The sequence below is a fragment of the Tamandua tetradactyla genome, chromosome 6 (assembly GCF_023851605.1).
Source record: "Tamandua tetradactyla isolate mTamTet1 chromosome 6, mTamTet1.pri, whole genome shotgun sequence".
Classification (NCBI taxonomy): domain Eukaryota; kingdom Metazoa; phylum Chordata; class Mammalia; order Pilosa; family Myrmecophagidae; genus Tamandua; species Tamandua tetradactyla.
Genome location: NC_135332.1, coordinates 39,646,899 through 39,673,172, shown reverse-complemented (window position 1 = coordinate 39,673,172; position 26,274 = coordinate 39,646,899). Strand labels below are relative to the sequence as shown.

Here is a 26,274-nt window from a genome sequence, read left to right as displayed (position 1 = left end):
GTTTTTTGGTATTTAAAAAAATTTTAAAATTAAAAAAAAAAAAAGAATGAATGTTACCTAAGGACTTGTACCCTATTCTGGGGAGATTTAGTGTGTTTCCACTTACATGCAAAACAGCTGAGTATTGTTAGGTGAAAGAAAAAATGTTATTGCTTTTTACTTAAGAAATTAGTTATGGTTTAAGATGATGTGCATAGCTGCCAAGTTGACAAGTGGTGGACTGTCATGGTTAGGTTCACATGTCAACTTGGACAAGTGGTGGTACCCGTTTGGTTGGTCAAGTGCTGGCCTGTCTGTTGTGATGAGGACAATTCATAGAATTAAATCAGGATCCCATCAGCTGCATCCACAGCTGATCCATTTGTAATCAGCCAACAGGAGTGTTCTAGTTTGCTAGCTGCCAGAATGCAACACACTAGAGACGGATTGGCTTTTAATAAAAGAGGATTTATTTTGTTGGTTCTTCAGAGGAAAGGCAGCTAACTTTCCACTGAGGTTCTTTCTTATGTGGAAGGCACAGGATGGTCTCTGCTGGTGTTCTCTCCAGGCCCCTGGGTTCCAACAACCTTCCCCGGGGTGATTTCTTTCTGCATCTCAAAAGGCCTGGGCTGAGCTGCGAGTGCTGAGATGAGGAATGCTGAGCTGCTTAGGCTGTGCTACCTTGCGCTCTCTCATTTAAGCACCAGCCAATTAAGTCAAACGTCACTCATTGCGGCAGACACGCCTCCTAGCCGACTGCAGATGTAATTAGCAACAGATGACGTTCACGTACCATTGGCTTATGTCCGCAGCAACAAGACTGACCAAGTTGACAACTGAATCTAACTAACACAGGGAGTGTCTTCTGCAATGAGTGATGCTTAATTTAATCACTGGAAGCCTTTAAAGGAGGATTCAAAAGAGACAGGTTCTCTTCCTGCTTCGGCCCAGGAGCCTCTCCTGTGGAGTTCGTCCAGACCCTCCATCGGAATCGTTGGCTTCACAGCTTGCCCTGTGGATTTTGGACTCTGTGTTCCTACAGTTATGAGACACTTTTATAAATTTTATATTTGCGAATGTTTCCTGCTGATTCTGTTTCTCTAGAGAACGCTAACTAATACAAGAGTTGAGAGGTTATCCTGGAGGTTGTTATTCTTATGCATTATATAGACATCCCTTTTTAGTTTATGGTGTATTGGAGTGGCTGGAAGGAAGTACCTGAAACTGTTGAGTGGTGTTCCAGTAGCCTTGATTCTTAAAGATGATTATATAAAGATATAACTTTAAGAATGTGATTGTGGGATTGTGAAAATCTTGTGTTTGTTGCTCCTTTTCTCCGGAGTATGGACAGATGAGTGAAAAAAATATGAATAAAAAATAACTAAATAATAGGGAGGACAAAGAGTGAAATAAATTGAGTAAACGGAAATACTAGTGGTCAATGAGAGGGAAGGGTAAAGGGTATAGTATGTACTTTTTTTCTTTTGATTTTTTTCTGGAGTGATGCAAATGTTCGAAAAAATGATCATGGTGATGATTACACAACTGCGTGATGATACTGTAAGCCCGATTGTACACTCTGTATGGAAGGTATGAGTGTGAAGAATTATCAATAAAAATATTTTAAAATAAATAATAGGGTGTGTTAATTGGACAGCTTGCAATACTAGTAGCCAAGGAGAGAGAGGGATAAGGTGTATGGGATGTGTGGTTTTATTTTTTTTTCTCTATTTTTGTGGAGTGATGCAAATGTAAAAATGATCATGGTGATGAATACACAACTATGTGATGATACTGTGAGCCACTTATTGTATACTTTGGATGGACTATGATGCATGAAGACATCTCAATAAAAATATTTTTTTAAAAAAGAGGGAGGTTGGCGGGCCGCGGTGGCTCAGCGGGCAAGAGTGCTTGCCTGCCGTGCCGGAGGACCCCGGTTCGATTCCCGGCCCCAGCCCATGTAAAAAACAAACAAACAAACAAAATATAATAAAAAACAAGAAAATGTTTAAAAATGTTTCCCTTTCTTCCTCCCTTCCTTCCTTCCATCCTTCCTTCCTTCTCTGTCTTTCCTTCCTTTCCTCCCTCTCTCTTTAAAAAAAAAAAAAAAAAAAAAAAAAGAGGGAGGCAGAGCAGAAAGAAAGAATGGAAGACGTTACAGCTTTTGCAGATGGAGAATGGGGCTACATGCCAAAGAATGCAGGTGGTCTCTAGAAGCCAGGAAAGACAAGGAAGATTTCTCCCCCCTAGAGCCTAGAGAAGGAATGCAGACCTGCTGACATCTTGATTTCACCCCAGTGAAACTAACACAAATCATAAAGTTAGTACCCTTAAAATGTATAATACAATTCTTAATTTCAATTTTTTGAATTGTAACTCATACAATAGAAACATTGTTTATAATAATAAAAATACAGTAACAACCATAATCCAAAAAGAAAACTTTAAATTATGTTATCTTTAAAAACTGTCATAGAAAAATTTAATAAGGTAGAAAACATCAAAATATATTAGCTTTTTTAAAAAAGGTTACAAAATGATATAATTTTGTTTTTAAAAAATTTATGTGCACCTATATAAACATTTCTAAGTTTCCTATAACAGTGTGCTTATTCTTCCAGTTTTGTATCATTTAGTCTCATTTTCACCTGTCATTTAAAAATGCAAAAGCTTCTCATGAATAACAAATACTTTGTCCTGATTTTATCAAGGTTAGGAGTAGGACTGAATTAGGGCCAAAGCTAACAAACAGTCTATCCACACATTTATTATGATTTTTTTAAGGAATGAATTTCTATAGAACTGCTGCTAAGGCCAAAGCCTGTTTCAACAGAGAATTGTGAAACTATGGGATAAGAAACAGTTTTAATAGTATAATTTTAACAAAAATGCATTAGGCCAAGGAGTCTTTAAAGTTTTTGTTTTTACAATAGCTTCAAAGACTTAAATATGATAGCTTTTGACCCTGAAATCCTACTTCAAATGACTTATCCGCAGGAAAGATAACAGTATCTCTCCTGGAGGAGATACCATTGGGGAGGTGGGGTTTAGTCTAAATGATACTGATCTTTGGATGAACCTGCCTTTCCCTTCCAGTTTTTCTTTCTCACTCCCATTTTCAAACTACATCTCCCCCTTCTACTGCATCTTCACATATCCCATAGCTTTTTACTTTGTTTCACTTCACAACATGCTTCTCATTTTCCATCGTTTGAAATGTGTCGCACTCTCATTTCTGTTGACAGCCCCCTATTTTAGACATCTTGTTTGATTTTTCTCTGACTGTTCTGATGAAGCGTCAGGCTACATTTGGGCTTGGAGGAGGAGAGATGTATTGAGCTCCTCCTGGGTTCAGGTCTTAGGCTTGGCATCGAGGACACAAAGACAAAGAGTACTGAGAGCATTTCTCTGGTGTGGAACAGGGACAACTAAATCCCTAATCAGGGAATGACGTCATTAGAACAGGACCAGTGTTTTATGTGAGTTCTCTGCCTCATTAGAACTGAAAAAGGAGGAGAGCACGCACAATATTTACCACATCATTGTGCCTTTTGAATACCTCGGTCAGTGAATCTGAGATGTTTTGGAAGGATTGTTTTTGTTGTTTTATTTTATACTCTTTCATGAGGAAAAAAGTATTAAACTAATAACTAATTTTGTTTTGTGTGATTATACAAGTATCGCATGAGGGAATTTTTGGGGGGTGTTGGGAGTATTCTATACCTGATTAAGGTGGGGATGGTTACGTGAATCTCTACAGATGTTAAAATTCATAGAATGGCACACCACAAAAGCCGGTTTCATCATGACATAAAAAATAAAATTTAAAAACAAGAACAAACATAGGTAAGCAACTATAAATATATCTTTAATTTTCCTATAATAAATGTATATTATTTTTTGAAATAGCAATAATTTAAAAAGTCTACGATATAAAATTTTATATTTTTAAAGTTGAAAATAAGAAGAAACATTGGCTTTGGCTATACTCAGGGCCCTATTGTTCTTTTAAAGTACAGTGTCATGATGATTTTAAAAGACATTCTACATAACTGATGTCTGGTAACACTGATACTTAATACTTTCGACCCCCTCACAACTCCTGATTTTATGATTGAACTAAATGGAGTATAAAATTATAAGTAACTTTTTAAATAACAGCATTAGTGTAATAATACACACTTTAAAGTCTTCAAAAGTAAAATAGTTATAGTCAGTTTCCTACATTAATGTAGTCATTTGAAATTAGTCTTATATAATTAGCATGACCACATTCCTGAACTACCTTGGACAATTCTGGATTATGCCCACTGTTCTAGCATTGTTAGAAATGCACCCTTTTACTCTCAAAGCCCTAATTAACTACAGTTATTTTATGTAATCAACTGCAGAATAGTTATGATGAACAAATTTTATAAATTTGATGTACAATCTGGTACAGGAAAACCTGTCACTAAAATCTGGAAAATGTGGCTGTCACAGTACATAATATTCAATTATTTAAGTAATTTTCTTCCACTGGGAATCAAAGTAAATTTTGTTGATGAATTGAGAGTACCAAGAATAACCAGGTTCCAAAATATCTTTAGGTTATTTTGAAAACACTCAAAAATGAAAACTTTAATCTTTCAAATAGGTTCAAAGGTTATTCAAAGGAAAATGTTAATACATCTAGAATTCTAGATGGAATACACTAGGTTTCAAAAATGTAGAAAAAAATAATTCTGAGTTTAGCAACCTATTCTGGAAGATATGTTTCCGAAAATTTCTAGATGAGATAATAGCTCCAAAGTCCTTCCATTAATATTATAAAACAACATAGAAAATCAAATAAATGGCTTAGATTTTAGGATAGAGGTTACTAAAATCAATTTGGCCAGTTAAGATTTATATCTTCCCTACAAAGCTGAATATAATGATATACTGACTCACAGTGCTACTTCTTTAAAACAATAAAATCTGCCATTTTTAAGAATTACCAAAGTTACATTTAAAACAGAGAACACAACATTTTCTAGGCAATAGTCAAAGAAAGGGAAGGGACACTGAATGATAAATTCAGATTGGCCACACAAGATTAGCTTTCCATATTTGTGAAACACAACACCTATATCATCTCTACTGAACATAATGGAAAATTAAAACAGAACAAAAAAATAATTGTAGAACAGTGCCTTAAAAAAACTTTCAGAGAACCATTTTCCTTAATTATTTTCCCCTTTCATTTCAGAATATTTCTGATTCATTTATGCCATGGTATGTGTTTATATTTTAAAGTAATGAGTCTACTATTCTACACACTGAATCCCAAGGCATCAATACATTTGCATACTTTGAACTTAGTCTTTGGATTACTGTTCTTCTTCTTCTTCTTCTTCTAATTCTCGTGACCGTTTGCGGGAACTCAAGGAAGCTTCTACTGGCAATGAACGTGCAGTAGCAACAACAGCATCTCTAAATCCCTGAGACTGTAAGATAAAAACATATATAAGTTTGCTTTAAGAACACTTAGAGATTGGTTTACCCAAATTTTTAAGTAACTGATAAGAGATCTACTTTGTTTTGGGGATAGAAGTTACCAACTACGGTGAATGAAGATGATGACAAACCTCAAAGACAGGTCCAAAGCCAGGGGCTGAACTAGGATATTTTATTTAAAGGATAATCCTAACAAACTTTTCAATGACTTTTTTGGAAGAGGTGAAAAGAAGCAACACACACTAGATACTTAAGCACTTTACTCGTTCATTTTCACAATTAAATATGCTAAAATAAAGTTTTCCAATGAGGATATTGAAATACACCTGGAAAGTACAAAGACTAAATGGATAATTCAGTATTGAGGATCATTATTCTCAGTACCGAATTATTCTCAATACTGAGATGCAAAGAATATACTTGGTTCAACACTATTGATAAATACGCATATTTCAGCCAAAATGTATATCCTATAATATAAACTCATAGGAAAACTAACATTTTAAAGTGGACTATATTTGGTGGCTATGTTGGAACTGTAATATCTACACACCAAAATGACTAATGTTGGTATTTTTCTTTTCTGAAAATCTTTAGCAACTTTTACTTTAAAAATCTTTAATATCCTGACATTACATATGGCAGGGAACACACTACCCTACAAACAAGTATTTCCTCTGTTCTTAAGAATAAACTTCAGTCCAACTGTGACTAGAGTATTCCGTATATAAAGTACTATTTTGGGGATAATGTTCTAAGCATCAAAAGCTGTCCTCAAATATGCCTACTGCCTACAGAAGTTAACAAGTAATTTGTAAATGCTTACTTCAGATATCACTGCCCCCCACCACCAAAACTCCACTCTAATCAAATAATACTGACTGTGATTTGAAACAGTGAGGTGGATTCCTTCTGGCTTGGTGATTTATACAATGTTGCCAACCTGCTTAGAAAAAAAGAATTAAGATACACAGCACATGACCTTAATTAATTAACTCAAAAGACTGATTTCAAAATTTAAATTTATAGTTTTTTGCTCTATTTTTTTGTTTTCTAAGAATATAGAGAAGGCAAAGAAATATTTTAAAATTCCCCTTAAACAATAACTATGTACGCATATAATAATGACATATATTAACAGTTGTTTATGTAAGTGAAATTTTAAAACCTAAAGTCGAAATGTTTTTAGTAAGGGCTTGTGGTGACGGTAGCACAACAGTGAGTACAGTTATCAGCACTGAAATATGTATCTGAATGTGAGTGAAAGGAGACATGTTAGATTGTATATAAGGTAACAGAATAAAAAGTTTAAAAAAATTTAAAGTTGCACACCAATGTTTATAGCAGCATTATTTACAATTGCAAAGAGATGGAAACAGCCAAAATGTCCATCAACAGACGAGTGGCTAAACAAACCGTGGTATATACATACGATGGAATATTATGCAGCTTTAAGACAGAATAAACTTATGAAACATGTAATAACATGGATGGACCTAGAGAACATTATGCTGAGTGAGACTAGCCAAAAACTAAAGGACAAATACTGTATGGTCCCACTGATGTGAACCGACTTTAGAGAATAAACTTGGAATATGTCATTGGTAACAGAGACCATCAGGAGTTAGAAATAGGGTAAGATAATGGGTAACTGGAGTTGAAGGGATACAGACTGTGCAACAGGACTAGATACAAAAACTCAAAAATGGACAGCACAATACTACCTAATTGCAATGTAATTATGTTAAAACACTGAATGAAGCTGCATATGAGCTATAGTTTTTTTTTTTTTGGTTCGTTTTTTTTATATATATATTTTTTGTATTTTTTATTTTTATTTTTTCTATATTATCATTTTATTTCTTTTTCTATTGTCTTGCTATTTCTTTTTCTAAATCGATGCAAATGTACTAAGAAATGATGATCATACATCTATGTGATGATATTAAGAATTACTGATTGCATATGTAGAATGGAATGATTTCTAAATGTTGTGTTAATTTTTTTTAATTAATAAAAAAAATAAAATAAATAAATGAAAAAAAATTTAAAGTCCAATGAGTAATTAAAATAAATTACTTTATACATGAGATACTATCTATGCTAAAAAATAAGTTGGAAAAAATATTTAATAAGACAGGAAAATACTATTATAATACTATGTAAAAGTTATAACTACATGATTCCACATTAGTAACTAAGTATGTGTATAGAAAAATTATCAGAAGGCTACAAATAAAAACGTTAATAATTATATACTAGAAGTTCTCTGCAAGACAAAGAAATAAAAGGTATCTAAATTGGAAAATACAACTACTCCTATTTACATATCACATGATCCTATATTTAGAAAATCCTGAAAAATCAACCACAAAGCTACCAGAGCTCAGAGCTAACAAACAAATTCAGCATAGATACAGGGTACAAAATTGACAGTGTTTTTTGCCAAAAATCAGTAATGTTTCCATATACTCGTAATGAACAAACAGAAGAGGAAATCCACAAAAAAATAACTTTTAAATAGTAACTAAGGGTGCACAGGTAGTTCAGCAGTAAAATGTTCTCCTTCCATTCGGGAGACCCGGATTCGATTCCCGGAACATGTACCCCCAAAAACTACACACACACACACACACACATATCAACACACATATACATACAAATACAATAAAATTAAAAGAAAAAATAATAAAATAAAATGTACTAAAATAATCAAATATCCAAAAGTTAATTTAACCAAGGATGTAAAGGATTTGTACATGGAAAACCTCAAAACACTGCTGAAATAATTTAAGAGGACCTAAAAATAAATGAGAGGACATTCCATATTTATGGATTGGAAGAATAAATATCATTAAGATGTCAATTCTCCCCAAAGCAATTTAAAGATTATATGCAATCCCAATAAAAATTCCAACAGCCTTCTTTGCAGAAATGGAAAAGCCAATAATTAAATTCATATGGAAGGGTAAGGGACCCCGAACAGTCAAAATAATTTTGAAGAAGAACAAAGTTGGAGGAGTCACACTTAAAACTTACGACAAAGCCACAGTATTAAAACAGCATGGTATTGGCACAAGGACAGACATATGACCAATGGAACAGAACTGAGATTTCAGAAATAAACTCTCACATCTACGACTAACAGATTTTTGACAAGGCCGCCAAGTCTACTCAATGAGGAAAGAAAAGCCTCTTCAACACATGGTGCTGGGACAACTGGACAGCCAGCCATATGTGAAAGAATATAGGGGGATCCTTACCTCACATAATACATAGAAATTAAGTCAAAAGAGATCATAGGCCTAAATAGACAAAGTTTTATCAAAACTAAAGAAAAGCTCCTAGAAGATAGGGAAGCATCTTCAGGACCTTATGTTAGACAGTGCTTTCTTATACTTTATACCAAAACCACAAGCAACAAAAGAAAAAATAAATTTTAAAAATCTCATCAAAATTTAAAACTTCTGTGTCAAAGGATTGTATCATGAAAGTAAAAAGACAACTTATTGAACAGTAAAAAATGTGGAAATCACATATCAGATAAGTGTTTACATCCACGATATATAATGAAATCCTACAACTTAATAACAAAAAGGTTAAAAACCCAATTAAGAAACGGGCAAAAGACTTGAATAGTCATTTCTACAAAGACACACAAATGGACATTAAGCACATGAAAAGATGCTCAATATCATTAGCCATTAGGTACATATAAATCAACAGTACAAAGGGACACCATTTCACATTTACTATAAGGGGTACTATTAAAAAAATGGAAAATAACAAATGGTGGCAAGGATGTGGAGAAATAGGAACACTCGTTCATTGCTGGTGGGAATGTACAATGGTACAGCCACAGTGAAATGTAATTAACACCACTGAATTGTATATTGAAAAGGGATAAAAATTTGGTGGTTCCTCAGAAAGTATAAAATTTCCATATGAATCACAATTGCAACTAAGTACATATATCCAAAAGTACTGAAAACAGGGATGTGAACATATATTTGCATTCCAATGTCCACAAAAGCATTAGTATCAATTCCAAAAGTTGGAAGCAACCTAAGTGTCCATCAACAGATGAATGGATAAACAAAATGTGATTTATACATTTAGTGGAATATTATTTAGCTGTGAAAGGAATGAGGTTCTAGTTCACGCTAAAACATAGATGAATCTTGAAGACATCATGTTGAGTGAAATAAGCCAGACACAAAAGGACAAATATTGTTACAATCTCACTTATATGAAATAAGAAGAATATGCAATTTCATAAAGTCAGAAACCAGAATACAGTTACCAGGGACTGGATGGGGGTGAAGAATAGGGAGTAAATAATTAATTGGTAGGGAGTTTCTATTTGGGGTGATGGAAAAGTTTTAGTAATGGATGATGTTAATGGAGGCACAACTTTGTGAATTTAATTAACACCACTGAACTGTATATTTGAAAAGGGATAAAAAGGGAAAACTTAGGTTGTATATAAGTTACAACACCAAAACAAAATAAAACAAAAAACCACAGAACTATACAACATAAAGACTGACCCCTAATGTTAACAGTGGGCTAAACGTAATAGGATAATTTTAATAATATTGTGATCAATTGTAACATATATATATATATATCCACACACACAACTGCTCTAAAAAAAAAGTAATTACTATCATAAGACAAAGTTTGTTTTATTTTCCTTATCTATATTTCCCAAAATTTCTGCAATATCATGTATTCTTGGTGTGTTATAGAATATTAGAACAATTTCTTGATAAATGAAGACCATCTATTTGTCTTATAAGTTCATTTGTATTAGTATGAAAGAAAGTGTTTCAAAATGATTATGTCCAGAAAAATCACTATCATGAAAGGCCAAGGTTTATTTAGGAGGAATTTCATACATACTCTACCAAGTAAATAATACAAAACTGAAAGTAGTTGAGAAATAAAATGTTAAGCTCTTATTAACTATGTTCAAATTTTGTAAGAGTAGCAAATATACCCACAAATATATAAGGTGCTTTCAATACTGACAGAACTACCCAAAATGCAGATTCTAACTTAGAGAAAAAACTTTCAGGGTTATAAGTCATTACACAAATTATAATTTTGATTTGTTTACAAAGTTAATTCAAAAAGAAATCTTTGATTTATAATCTGTTACTCTCTTAATTTTGAAATAGCCCCTGTACTCAAGAATATTCAAAAAAGAAGCAATCAGACAACAGTACATTAGCTTTTTAGATTTGTACTTTTAGGATGAAAACAGAATACAAAATGCCATATAATTTATAACTGTAGCTATATAAAAATATTTACCCATAAACAAATTAAGTGCTAAGTAATATATAAGAATAGATATTAATCAACAATAGTTGGAAATGGGATTACACATTTTTATAGTGCTTTGGGGTTGACAGAGTATTTTAAAAGGAAAAATCTAACAGAAAAAATAAAGGCAAAGTGTGTTTTAACCTGCTCATTAAAAAAAAAATCACTGTTTTGTTCAATAAAAAAAATTAGCTAAATTCCTGAAAAATTATCCAAACCCTCTTGTATTGCTAGTATGTCCAAAAAAAGCCATGCACCTGACTTTTCTGAGGAAATTACTAAAAATAAATATGCTTTAGGAAAAACGTATATGTTTATTAACAACCCTAAGTCAAATGGGCATTAAATATTCAAGATGAAAATCTTCCTCAAATTCCCAGGTAAAACAATATTTTCATTTTTCATGTCTACATATCAAGAGATCTTTCTAAATAACAAATTAAGTCAAAGAATCACTTGATTTATGGCGAGGATGAGCTGAAGCTTAACATATGTCTGAACTACAGAGTTTGGGTCAGGAAGAAACAAGGCAGAAGCACAATTTGTGCTCTAAAGCAGAGTACACATATGAAACACTGTGTGGGGGTGTGATAAAGCATTTCAGTCTACCACCTGATCCTCTTGGCAAAGAGAGGTGCAATTTTGAATGATCGTGGCCTCATATTATCACGAATATACAAACTAGAGGAAAACCCGTTCAATATACAGGAGACAGACAAAAGCATTTCTTTTAAAAACTTGGAATGCTACTTCATTAAATGAGGAGGGTGAACAAGTGCTAATGGGGAAGTATGGGTGTCAGGGAATGAGACAGAACACAAAGTTTAAATCTCAATATAAATTTGGCTGTTTCCACTTTTGGTTTTAATGCTCAAACTAAAAGTGTTCATTTTTCTAACTATTTTTCCCCAGCATGAATTTCTATTTTCATCCTTTTTTTTTTGACATGGGCAGGCACTGGGAATCGAACCCGGGTCTCTGGCATGGCAGGCGAGAACTCTGTCTGCTGAGCTACTGTGGTCTGCCCTCCATCCTTTTGAGATAAAAAACTAAATTTCAAAAAACATACAAAGAATTTCATGCAACTTTAGTATGTGGTTTCAAACGATAAAAACCCATACTATTTTAATTCAATTAAATGAGGTCAGCTTACTCTGATTTCATAAATAAGAAGTGAATGTTACTTATTGTACATCCACAATTTGGGGGAAAAAGTATTTGGAGAAAAAAGATTTTACCTAAAAAGGAGTACAATAGTATCCTTCATCATAGTGATGAACACATAACTATGTCACGATATTGTGATTGTATGCTTTGGATGGACTGTATGGTGTGTGAAACGATCTCAATAAAAATAATTAAAAAAAAAAAAGACCTATATTTCAGATTTGCTGGCAATCAATGTATACTATAATTACCTTCCTGAAACACTAATTATAGGAGAAAAGTAATGGACTCTATTATAGAGTCAGCTATAAAATGTGGATACTATTGACTATTTCAAGTTATTTAGAAAATAAAATGAAAAATATATATATACATTGCTTATTTCACACACTAAAGACAGTTAAATATTCAATAAATAGTAGCTACTATTTATGAGTTATTTAGTCATTTAACCTTTTGGGCCTCAGTTTTCTTACTTTCAATGAGAACAGTCATAGATTCTTCCGAGAGTTATTAAAGGGAGTAAATGTATATAAAATACCTAATAAAATATCTAATATAAGTAAGCACTTACTAGAGTGATAGTATAGGAAATCCTCTCACTCTCCAATCTATCTATTCCACATCAATTACTATACTATTCTCTTATTTCTTCAGAAGGATCTGTAAGAAGCTGAGTTCACAAAATAGTTAACTCTTAAAAAGTAAGCATGATTTTCTGACCCCCATCAGTAATATCTAACCAATGCTAATTTCCAGAATTTGACTTCCTTCTGATGAATGCATAAAAGAAGAAAGATCTTACAATTATTTTCCTTATTTCTTAGATGCATTCTATTGGTGAATATTTAATAACAATCTGGAGAAGAATACCACTGTATACTAGCTCACGGGAATTCCTAAGAACATTTAAATGTAGGCTGCACTTTACAGAATAACCTAAATCTGGGAAAGGATAAGTAATATGTTCAAGATTCAACTGGCAAACTGCTGTCAAGTCTTTCAACAGAGTTTGTTGCTGAAAAAATAATTCCTTTTGTGAATCCAGTATATAATGACTTATTTACAGAATCGAGGAGAGAAAGTCAATTGTAAAGCACTATGTATTACGGAAGAAAAAAAAAGGAATCATCTGAGCTCTTTGAAAATAGTATCTTTAAAGGAGAAACAAACACATGAATTAATGCAAAAGATATATGCAAAAATGTTTATAAACTTAGAGTCAAACTTAACTTAGGCATGATTTTTTTAGTTTATATAAGGACAAATAAATGCTGATAAAGAAATAGAAAACATCAAGGGTGCACGGGTGGTTCGGTGGTAGAATGTTCACCTTTCATGCAGGACCCGGGTTTGATTCCCGGACCACACACCCAAAAAAAAAGAGAAAGAAAGAAACAGACAGTATCCCTAACTAGCCTAACATGTACTGAGTAACCCTTCATTCCATCCAGGCCCATATATGGTCTCAATATACCTCTTTATTAGAGCATTTACAAATCAAGTTCTCTAGGGTATGCCAATTAATCTCAAAACAGAAAGGCTAATATGATCTTACTTTTCTAAAAGTGTAGAATAAAAGACCCTGCAGCTTTCCCTTGCCTACTTTATAGAAAATGAAAGCTGGTTTGTTCACTTGCCCAGCAGCTTTAAAAACAAATACAATGGTTTCATGCTGCCCTAGTTTTATTTTAAAGAACAATACTTATGAATGACAGCTAAGTAACTGGGTTATAAAAGAAAATAAGAAAGGAAACAAAAATAACAGACACAAATTCATAAAGAAATATATATTAGTAACTAAGGAAAATAATTCTATTTTCCACATAAATTAGTCCTGAAGCTAACATCAAAAGTCTTCCTTTTGTCCTGATTTTATTCTTCATTCAACCCTCTCTAGGAACACAGAGTACTCATATCCTTTTGTATGACGTATAATAGTACTTGATTTTAAAGAGCTTTAGAAGGTGGCAATACTCGGCCACCTACTCGTTTCAGGTGCACCCCATCATTTAAATATTCCAAAGAAGTTCCCATGTAGCTAAATGTGTAGTATAACAATGTGTTTCTATAGCTGTTCTAGGTGATGTCAGACAAGGTAACAAAAGCACTGGTTCACAAGGCTTCACCCATCAGACTTGCTCTAAGAAACTAGTAAGTGTTCAGTGTAATCAACCCAATAATCAGAATTATTAACTGTTTCTTTACTTACCTCTGCTTTTGGTCCCAGTGAAAGATTAACCGAATTGTAGCAGCATGCCCCCAACTTTCCCCTGAGGGAAGAAAACATAATAATCATATACTTTTTTACCAACTAGGTTATAAGAAGTCCACCAGAATACCTCTGACCAAATACAGTTTTACTCTACTTAATTCAATATGTTAAGAAAATATTTGGTTTCAAAAACTGGGACATGAGTAACATCCCAAGATTAATAGATTTTTACCTGTCTAGAGAAATATTAAAAATCATTATCCTCTATTTGCTGTAAGAAAATTTTATAGTCTGAGTCAGCATCAATCTTCCATATCATCAGAGCTTCTAACTTATTTCTGACCCCCAGAAGAAAAGTTATTATTCTGGCATAATATTCTTAAAGCTTTTAGTGGAAATAAATCTTGAATTGTTGTGTTCTAACAAAACCATACAGGTTAGGAACACAGTTCATAACTTTATCCACTATATTGTGATTTGTATTTAAATGTATTTGTTCTTCTCCTAAAATTATGAGCTTTCTAAGGGCAATCTATCTTACAAATATTTATATCCTCAGTACTTAGCACAATAGCTGCCAACAAGTAGATATTCGATAAATGCTTGATAAATGCCTAAGAGGACCAATCAGTATGTAAGGACACCATGTTGAATACTGAGATTTATCAGTGAATAAGACAGATACAGTCTCTCTGATCATGGAGAGGACAGTGTTCTAACAAGTAACAAATGAAAGAAGTTAAAAAAAAAGTGTTGAACTAAAAATATTTATATGATTAATCACCCACCTAAAGCAGGAACCAGTGAGGCCTGATTTCTATCAAACTTTGTTGTCATCTGATTGGTTAAAATGACCTATGAAGACAAAAGGTGAGAAAATTATGTGAGTGCCCCAAAAATGATCAAGTAAAATAGTCTTGTGATTTTAGTATTGTGAACATAAGGAATGTTAAAGAAAAATATCTCATGGTTACAAAAATGTTTCTGATAAAGTTTTTTAAAAACAAATTAACCAAAAAAAAAATTACCCCCCAAAATGAGTAATTATCTGAAAACATGATTAACCATAATTAATAGGTAAGAACAAAAAAATTCTTATTGTGAAAATGGAAAAAATATATATCAGATAATATAATACATAAAGTCCTAGAGATCATGTGTGAAAATTTCGTAACTGGAAGAATCAGAAAATTTTTGCTTTTAAGATTCAAGTCACATACCAGGGCAAAAGAAACGAGAACAAAAGCAACATCAGTAGGGATAGTGAACATTTATTGAGTACTTAATATATGCTAATAAACTATGTTAAGTGATTAACCTTCATTATCTTATCGAACCTACAAAACTAGTCTATGAATGAGGTACTATCATCCTAGTTTTACTGATGAAAAATCAGAAGCTTAAAAGATTAAGTCTGAATTCTTTACAACTACTGCCTCCTCGCTAGAATACCTTCATTCAAAGAACTATGAAATCCTTAATAAATACCTTAATATTTACATTTTTTAGGTAAGAGACAAATACGTATTTATATTTGTAAATTTACAGAAAAAAAAAGAAACCAAGGCAAAGAATTACGAAAAGTGATCTAAAATCATGGGTACGTGGAAGAACTAGGGGGAAAAAGGCAGTAATCAGATTAAATGACCCCAAATTAGGACTATACTGATCTGCTGGTAACAACCACAGGCACTGTTTTCCTCACAGATGGCTCTCAGGCTAAAAATACTGCCTATTCTTCTGGATTAAATAGTGGTCTATAGAACAGAGTCCATATTTCAAAAGACAGTACTTTTAATATAAGGAAAACACATGTTTAAGGCTGACAAGACAGTAAAAATCAGATTATGTGGCATCTTCCTATTCAAAATACTCTAAATAGTTACTTTATATATTTTTCCAATACAGATCTTTCTTATAGAAAGGACAACAAATACTGCAGGTTGAAACCGATAAAAAACTTCTATAAAAATAATGAGAAGTGACTATCCTGACAAGGTTTCAATTATATTAAAAAAGATTAAGAAAGAAAAGGCTGTTTGGCTATTTTCATTGTTCTGGTAACATCCAAAATTTTTGTTTAGCCATTAAGGAGAAATTTGTGATCCATCTGAAATCTCCATTAGGCATAAGCTGGATGACAAGACTTTCAGTTCTTTTTCCCTTAAATGCCACAGTAGCATCCCTATGTGTTACTTTCACACCAGGCATCTTAGAACTAGCTAAGCAGAAATTTAAACTTGTAATTAACTGAAATATATGACTAAATGGATTCCCAACATACTAAATAATACCTTTTATACTGTGCATACTCCAAGGGAAATGTGAAGCTCTAGCAACTGAGACATTTATTTACAACCTATACTTTTTGTTTAGAACTGCTTTGTCCAATTCCATAGCCACCAGTCACATGGCTTTTTAAAGTTTAATTAAAACTAGAAATTCAGGGTGGGCCATGGTGGCTCAGCAGGCATAGTTCTCGCCTGCCATGCCAGAGACCCAGGTTTGATTCCTGGTGTCTGCCCATGCCAAAAAAAAAAAACTAGAAATTCATTTCCTCAATAGTACTAGCCACATTTCAAATATTCAATAGCCATGCAGCTACTGTACTGATCACTAATTTCCATCACTACAGGAAGTTCTATTGGACAGCACTGCTTTACAGGAAGTATTTAGTTTATATATTAAATCTCTTGGGTGGGCCACAGTGGCTCAGCAGGTAAGGATGCTTGCCTGCCATGCCTGAGGACCTGGGTTCAATTCCCAGTGCCTGCCCATGTATTAAAAAAAATTAAAAAAAAAAATCTCTTAAGGAAAATGTAAAGAGAACTAATGGGTTACCAGCTGTTTAACATCCCAAAAGTAGATTTGCATTATCAGCTAATATTTATTATTACTTCTATAAAAATGTTCGGTTTAACATGATACAAGTGCAAATTAATGTGTGATTACTCCAATTTTCTAAAGAATAAAGCTCTAAAATAGTGAATAATCACTTTGAAATAATGAACTTCAGTTGAAATCCAAATGTTCTTCAACTGTTGAATAGATAAACAAAATGTGGCAAATAAATAAATAAAATTGAAAACTTTTCAACCATAAAAAGGAATGAAGTACTGATACGAGTTATTATTTTAACATGGATGAAACTTGAAAACACTGCGCTAAGTGAAAGAAGCCAGAAACAAAAGGTATCACATATTGTATTATTTGAAAGAAGCCAGATACAAAAGGTATCACATATTGTATTATTTCACTTATATGAAATGTCCAGAACAGGTAAATCCATAATGACAGAGTAGATTAGTGGTTGCCAGAGGCTGTAAGGAGGGAAGAGTGGGGAATGAGTGCAAATGGGTATGGATTTTTTTTCAAGGTGATGAAAATGTTCTAAAATTAGACAGTGGTGATGGCTGAAGAACTCTGTGGACATTCTAAAACCATTGTACACAAAGTAAAGGTGAATTTGATGATATTGAATTATATCTCAATAAAGCTGTTAAAAAAAGCATTTCTGGTAAGAATCAAATTGATTTTTGAAGGATTTTCACCCCATCAGTTTGAGAAATATTAAAAGAATGGCAACACTAGAGTTGCTAAGGATGTGGAAAATAAAAATTCCCATTCACTGCTGTAGAGAACATACATGACTTATAAGAGTATTCTGAAATTATATAACTAAATATTTAAGGCTAGAGAGATCCCTTTGGTTCAATACTTTAATTTTAAAAAGTTATTCTAAAGATACACAACTATGTGATGATATCGTGAGCCACTGATTATATGCCTGTGATGATTTCTCAATAAAAATATTTTTTTAAAAAAAGTTATTCTAGGGTAGTGTGATGGTGGCTCAGTGGCAGAATTCTCACCTGCCATGTCAGAGACCCAGGTTCAATTTCTGGTGCATGCCCATGCAAAAAAACAGTTATTCTAAAGAAATAACGGAAAAATGGACAAGATATATATATAAAGCTACTGACTGCAATATTTTAAATGGGGAATCTGGTTTAAAAACCATGCTACAATCATACAATAGAATGCTACATAGCTATTAAAACAGATAAGATAGTATGGTACATAGGAAAATGTTCACAATAAGTTGAAAAACAAAAACTGCTTTGCATAACAGCATGAACAATATGATTTCATTTTTTTTAAACAAGTATGTTTATATATGCATAGAATGAAGTCTGCAGAAATATGTCCACCAAATTCAATAATCATCATCTCTGGCTGTAGGGCAATGAAGTCTCTTGCTTTCTAGATTTTTGAATTGTTTAGATTTTTTTTTTACAAGAAGCATGCATAACTTAAAAATTTTAAATGCATTGATCATTAAAAGTTATACATGCTTTTACACATGCTGTGGGGATAAAATCTAAGAATTTATAGCATAATAAGGGTAAGCATGTCCCCAATTCCAAACAATCTTATCCAGAAAGGCAGCCACTGTTTTCAGGTCTTTTTATTCAAATATATTTATATAAATATTAATGCACATATATGATTTTAATTTTTCCTCAAATGTGCTCACACTAAACATAATTGTTATGCAATTTGAATTTTTTCACTTACATCACATATTTGGATTATCTTATTCCATATTAGTGCATGTATCGTGTACAACACTCTTCTTAACCACTACAAAGTATTGCATGTTATTGCTTAGGCTTTTCTTTTTTTTTTGCTTGGACTACTGTTTTAATCAGAGAAAATGAAGCTATTTCTGTTAAAACAAAAACAAAAATTTCTAAGGATTTAATATAATACACTGGTCTTGAGTGCCCCCTACCGGGGGCTCTTCACCGATATTAACAGAATGGTAAATTACAATTTATGGCAAGAAATAATTCAAAGAGAGAGCACTATACTTATTTATAGATGGCATAAATTCGAAGAATTAAAAAAATTTACGTAGTTTTAAATTATTTTACTGAAGGAATTCTTTATTTATTTAGGATGTATTACGTGTATTAGGATGCATTTACTTAGGATGAATAGGAGAATATTCTGCTTTTCTTCAAACAGAATAAAGGCAAGGAAACCAAGTTAAGCAGTGTGTTTGTGTCAGTGGTGACATGGTTTATATAGAGTGAGAAGTGAAGGCAAACAGGAAGTTAAAAAAAAAAAAGAAACTGTACTTCATTTCTCTCTCTCCACTTCTCAGCTTGTCATCCCTTTCTTCACATTTCAAATCCAGAAAAGCTCAAATAGTTATTTACAAGATGCAATTTTTCCATCCCTCTGTATTATTACATACTACATAATAATCAAAGATGCAGAGGAAAAGAAAAATAGGGATGCTGGAAGAAAGCTTACTTGAAAGACATCTAATATATTTAGACAAAGAAAACCTTGCAATGCAATTACCAAGGGCAGCATTTCTTTATCAAGCAAAGTCCATTTCAAAAAATGACAAATTAATTATGCTGAATTTCCTATTTCACAAGAAAACTGATACACAACACTGATTACAATTAATTTTTAAAGAAACCAAAAAAAAAAAAAAAACTTCATTTATTCTTTAACTTCACTGAATGTCTGTAGTATTTGCTATTAGGCAAACTCTATTTTGTTAAATTTACACAGAAGTATTTTGCAAAATCTTGATTTTATTATTAAAAACTCTCCTGAGGGCAGGCCACAGTGGCTCAGCAGGCAAGAATGCTTATCTGCCATGCCAAAGGACCTGGGTTCGATTCCCGGTACCTGCCCATGTGAAAAAAAAAACTCTCCTGACCAGTAATACTTACAGCTAATTTGTGGTTATTTGCAAGACTGATCATTTGCTGGGCTAGGCCATTTAACAACCGAGTACGAAGAGATAGGTCATCTAGGTCATGACGAAAAGGAAAAGCAATACCATCCACTATCACTAATCGAACCTAAATGCAGAAGAAATAATGATATTAGGTTTGGTATTAAAAACAAAGCAATAAAAATGGTATACAAAAAGCATAGTCAATTTACAGAAAAAAACATAAAATTCAAGGCTTTATTGCAACTCTCCAAAGGCTTTGTTTTAGAGATTTATAAATCTATTCATCCAATGCTTTCTGTACTAATCACCAAAAGTTAAAATTTACTCTTATTTGGTAATTTATCATACTTGAGATAAAATTCAATCAAAAGAAAAAGTAACAATTACAATTTTCTTATACCTCACCAAGAGACTCCATTTTACAGAGGTTACTTCACACTGATAAAACATACGTTTGAGTGGATCCACAAATTCATATGGAAATCACACTGATAAAAAGTACGTTTGAGTGGATCCACAAATTCATATGGAAATCATAAGGTACCCCAAATAGATAAAACAATCTCGATAAAGATTAACAAAGTTGGAGGTCTCACACTTCCTAATTTAAAAACTTACTACAGGATATAGCCCAGAATATATTAAGCAGACAATAAAAAAGTATTGGCAAAGTTCCTTGAGGAATGGAAGAAAAAATATCGAACTATTAAACCTTATCACTGGGGAAACCCCTGAAACTGTCAAACATTAGAGACACCCAAATTAATAGGACAAGCCCTTGATCTTGACTTGCTCTTGTGAAGTTTATGTGGGTAGTGGGAAAACTTAACCTACCTACAGGTGTGCCTAAGAGTCACCTCCGGAGGACCTCCTTGCTCAGATATGGCTTCACTCTATAAGCCCAACTCCGCAAGTAAAATAATTGCCCTTCCCACTACGTGAGACATAACATCCAGGGGGGAAAGTCGACCTGGCAGCATGGGAGATGAATTCCAGGGATGAGTCTGGCCCTGGCAGTGTGGGATCAACAATGCCATCCTGACAAAAAGGGGAAAAAGAAGTGTAACAAATAAAGTATCTGTGGCTAAGAGAGTTCAAATAGAGTCGAGAGGCTACTCTGGAGGTTGCTCTTACACAAGCTACAATTAGACACTGCTACCTATCATAACTTGCCAAACCCCAGCCAAAACCATTCCAGCCAATCCTAAAGAACACCTAGGGCAATATATAAGATAATACAAAGGTTCCACGCACTAGGCTAACTTTCCAGAACCTACAACTTCCAGATGGGTTCCTGGACCAGATAAGTCCTGAAACCTAGAGGGGCCAGCCTTTCCAGAACATCTGCTAGTTTAATCTCCCAACTCCTTATTATTGACAGCCCTTCCAATATGAAAAAAAAAGGGCACAGCCCAAATACCTCTAAAGAATGGGAGAAAGATCAAAGGTGATGATGGTGGAGTTATACAGAGAAGGTAGGGTTTAACAAACAAGTATGATTGCTGAATCATTATACTGGTATTTCTTTTAGTCTCCAGTATTTTAGAGCAGTTAGGAGTAAAAACCTAAACTTGTGGAACTGTAACCCACACCGAACTCTGAAATCTGTTCTACAACTAATTGCTGTGCTGTTTTGAAATTTACTGCTTTTTTATATATTTGTTATTTTTCACAAAAAAGAAAAAAGGGATGAGAAAAAAATATATATATAGATCTCTTTTAATGTCCAATGTTCTAGAGTAGCTAGAAGGAAAAATATGAGATGATGGTATGATAGCCCATGACAAACTCTGGGATCTATCCTATAACTACCTGTTGAAGACTGCTTTGAAAACTATTGCTTTCTTTTTCTTTTCTTTGGATATATGTTATATTATACAATTCAAAAGTTAAAAAAAAAACTTACTACAAAGCTAAGGTAATTAAAACAGTACGGTACTGGCATAAGAACAGACAGCTCAATGGAAGAGAACTGAGAGTCCAGAAATAAAACCACCCATTTATGGGAAACTGATTTTTGATGAGGCCAAGTACATTAAATGGGGAAAGAACAATGTGGGGGTTGGGTTCAGTGTCAACTTGGGCAGGTGATGGTGCCCAGTTGTCTGGTCAGCCAAACACTGGCTTAATTATTACTGTAAGGATCTATCATGGATGGTTGATAAACTAGAAGGCTGGTTTATTAAATCATCAGTCAGGTGACTGCATTTGTGACTGATACATCTATGATCAACTAAGGGTGTATCTTCCACATTAGAGTTTATAAGGAAGTAGAAAGAGGACAGGATGGGGAGTTATTGCTTAATGGCTACATAGTCTCTCTTTGGGGTGATAAAAAAGTTTTGGTAATGGACAGTGGTGATAGTGGTACAACACTATGATATAATTAATACTCTGAACTGTACACTTAAAAAAATGGTTAAAATGGGAAATTTTGTCATATATATCCACAATAATAAAAAAAGTACATTTGAAATCTTGGTAAAGCAAATACGTTTCTCAATTAAATAAGCCAATCTTTAGGGATCTATGTTAAAACAAAGAGCAGTTTTCAAATAGTAAATCATAAGACAGGGCGGGCAATGGTGGCTCAGTGGCAGAATTCTCACCTGCCATGCCAGGGACCTGGGTTCAATTCTCAGAACTGCCCATGTCAAAAAAAAAAAAAAAAAATCATAAGACATACCTCAAAACTTAATTCTTGGCAGACTTTCATGTCTCTATTTTAAATAGACTATAGGGCAACTAATCATTAAAAAATTTGTTATAATACAGAATTCAGCATTAGACAGGTTTGTCCTGAATTCCAGCCAATATAATAATAAACATTTTTATGACAGTTTAACCTATAATATAATTCAAATAATGGCTTCTAAGGTGAAATTAGAGCAACATATTAAAATATACAAGCCTGAGACCCAAAGACAAACAAAATCCAGAAACTTTTAACAAAACATAAAAACAAAAATAAAAAAATCAAACTACAAGACTATATTTTTTCCATTTAGTACGGGTTAAGCTAAAGGAATGGCTTTTGTGAAACAAAATCTAAATAAGCCATTTTGATATACTTTTTAGAGATACAAGTATTTATTCTTTTATTCAGCAAATATTTATTGAGACCTACTATATGAGGATCACTAGACATTGGGGACACCATGGCAAACAAGAAAGACAAAGTCCCTGTTCTCTTGGATCTTATATTCCAGTGGAGTAACAGACAATTAACATATAACCAAATACATGAATATAATCATTTCTGATAATGATGCTAGACATGAATAAAATAAAATTTGTTGAAGTGATGAAGAATAAGTGGGTAACGGTAGCAGAAGGAAGGCCTTCATGAGAAAGCAAGTGAACTGAGTGAGTTCTAGATAGGAAAATCAATCCAAGGATAAGGAACAGGAAGAATAACGGCTCTAAGACACAAACAAATTTGGTATATTTAAGAATCTGGATGAAAGGAGGGCAGTCAGGGAGAGTATAGGAAATGATGTCAGAAAGGTACAGCTGTGTGCTGGAGCCAGATCACACTGGTTCCTGAGACAACTACTAAATTGTCAGTAATTTTTTAAGTTAGTTAAACATAGCCATGGGTAAAAATTGCATAATTTTACAAGTAAATAAATTATATTAAATATGGGGTAATAAATACCCAAACTCATCAATTCCTAATTATTTTACTATTATCCATGCTCTTAAGGTTATTTACATCTATTTGTATAGTGGAAATACTATGTAATAATGTGCTACTGTACGTCTATCTCATCTCTATTCCATTTTTTTTTTACATGGGCAGGCACCAGGAATCGAATCCGGGTCCTCAGGCATGGCAGGCAAGCATGCTTACCTGCTGAGCCACCGTGGCCTGCCCTCTATTCCATTTTTAATGTCATGCTGCTAGCTTGAAATCAGCTATGACAGTAGTATTTTCTCCATAGAAACCGGCAAACCAGGGTGAGATTGGGGCTTGATTTGTTTTACTGGTTGTGTAGACTTAACAAAGAAATGAAGAAAATAATCAGATTGAACTTGCCATTACATTGTGAATCACAAAAAACTGAGGTAACATTCTTCTAATATTACAAGAATAAATACATCTTTCCTGTTTCACTTTCATCATACTCGTTAATTCAACTAACATTTATGTTAAAACAATACATATATGTAAAATGAAAAAAAAAGAATCCAATGAACTAGACATGACCTGATCTCTATTAAGAAAAAAAAAGTACGTTTATTAATCATGTGACCAACTTTTTTGCTGAATTAGACAGTAATCAAGTCCTATAAAGAGTTTGATTCTGACAAATCATGCATAAGTTGGTTACAGGTGTAAAAGTTTGACAAAAATCAAATCAACAAAAACATTCTGAAAGAACCAGTTATAAAGAATTTACAATAAAGAATATTGTATATTTTATTATCACATAAATTGTATATGACACATCCTTTATATCAACAAAATATATATTAAAATTCTGTATGTATATATATGAATACATTTTTTTTTTCCCAGAAAGCCCACTGTTAAATATTTACTAGTATACCACTGGAAAGATACAAAGAAAAATCAGATTATCTAGGGTCTTATAATAATTTATGCAGCAATTCTCAGGCTTTTTGATAGGACCTCTCTGTACTCTTTAAAATTACTGAAGGTCCCCCAAAAGGATTTTGTTTTTGTGGGTTACATCTATTGATACTTATTGTATTAGAAATCTTAAAATGAGAAAATTTTAAAATATTAATTCATTAAAAATAATAAACCCATTACATGTTAACATATTTTTTATACAAAGTAACTTATTTTCCAAAACTCAAATAAATTTAGCAAACAGTGTCTCTCCTTCACATTTTTACAAATCTCTTTAATGGCTAGCTTAAAGAAAACAGCTGGATTCTCATATCTGCTTCTGCGATCAATCTGTTATGTTATGCGACAAAGCTCCACAGAAATAAAGGAAGTAATGACAGGATACTATGAACAACTTTATGCTAATATGACAATGTAGATGAAATGGACAACTTCCTAGAAAGGCATGAACAACCAATTTCGACTCGAGAATAAACAGACAACCTCAACAAACCAATCATAAGTAAAATAACTGAATCAGTCATTAAGAAGCTCCCCAAAAAGAAAAGTCCAGGACCAGATGGCTTCACATGTGAATTATAACAAACATTCCAGAAAGACTGCTCAAACTCTTCAAAAAAACTGAAGAGGAGGGAAAGCTACCTAACTTATTCTACGAAGCCAACATCACCCTCATACTAAAGCCAGACAAAGATATTACAAAAAAAGAAAGCTGCACACCAATCTCTCTAATGAATATAGATGTAAAAATCCTCAACAAAATTCTAGCAAATCGAATCCAGCAACACATTAAAAGAATTACACACCATGACCAAGTAGGATTCCCAGGTATGCAAGGAAGGTTCAACATAAGAAAATCAATTAATGTAATACACCATATCAACAAATCAAAGCAGAAAACCCACATGATCATCTCGATTGATGCAGAAAAGGCATTTGACAAAATTCAACATCCTTTCCCATTGAAAACACTTCAAAGAATAGGAATAGAAGGGAACTTCCTCAACATGATAAAGGGAATATATGAAAAACCCACAGCTAACATCATCCTCAATGGGGAAAAACTGATAACTTTCCCCCTAAGATCAGGAATAAGACAAGGATATCCACTATCACCACGGTTATTCAGCATTGTGTTGGAAGTTCTAGCCAGAGCAATTAGAGAAGAAAAAGAAATACAACGCATCAAAATTGGAAAGGAAAAAGTAAAACCATCACTGTTTGCAGATGATATGATATTATGTCGAAAAATCCACAGCAAAACTACTAGAGCTAATAAATGAGTATAGCAAAGTGGCAGGTTACAAGATCAACACTCAAAAATCTATAGTGTTTCTATACACTAGTAATAAACAATCTGAGGGTGAAATCAAGAAAAGAATTTCATTTACAATTGCAGCCAAAGGAATAAAATATTTAGGAATAAATTGAGCTAAAGAGACAAAAGACCTATACAAAGAAAACTACAAGAAATTGTTAAAAGAAATCACAGAAGACCTAAATAGATGGAAGGGCATACCGTGTTCCTGGATTGGAAGACTAAATATAGTTAAGATGTCAATTCTACCTAAATTGATCTACAGATTCAAGGTAATACCAATTAAAATCCCAAAAATTTACTTTTCAGAAATAGAAAAACCAATAACCAAATTTATCTGGAAGGGTAGGGTGCCCTGAATAGCTAAAAGTATCCTGAGAAAAAAAAATGAAGGCAGAGGTCTCACCCTACCTGACTTT

The 26,274-nt window shown here is 33.1% G+C and overlaps 1 protein-coding gene across 9 annotated transcripts in view; it reads right to left on the bottom strand.

Annotated features, from left to right (window-relative positions):
- RAD51C (RAD51 paralog C) overlaps positions 1-26,274 on the bottom strand; it is a 79,139-nt gene that overhangs the window by 43,094 nt on the left and 9,771 nt on the right. For 4 of the 9 annotated variants that reach the window (XR_013177660.1, XR_013177662.1, XR_013177661.1 and 1 more), the window contains exons 5-9: positions 19,930-20,061; positions 14,962-15,028; positions 14,171-14,231; positions 6,343-6,406; positions 5,315-5,450 (exon numbers count right to left, since the gene is read on the bottom strand). Coding sequence is in view for 6 of the 9 variants with exons in the window: in XM_077164943.1 (XP_077021058.1) it covers positions 5,334-5,450; positions 6,343-6,406; positions 14,171-14,231; positions 14,962-15,028; positions 19,930-20,061 (441 nt within the window). In the remaining 3 variants the exon portion in view is untranslated. Of the gene's footprint in view, positions 1-412; positions 1,016-2,104; positions 5,451-6,342; positions 6,407-14,170; positions 14,232-14,961; positions 15,029-19,929; positions 20,062-26,274 lie in introns of those variants that run through there. The other 5 variants (XM_077164942.1, XM_077164944.1, XM_077164941.1 and 2 more) reach the window with 5 other exon arrangements.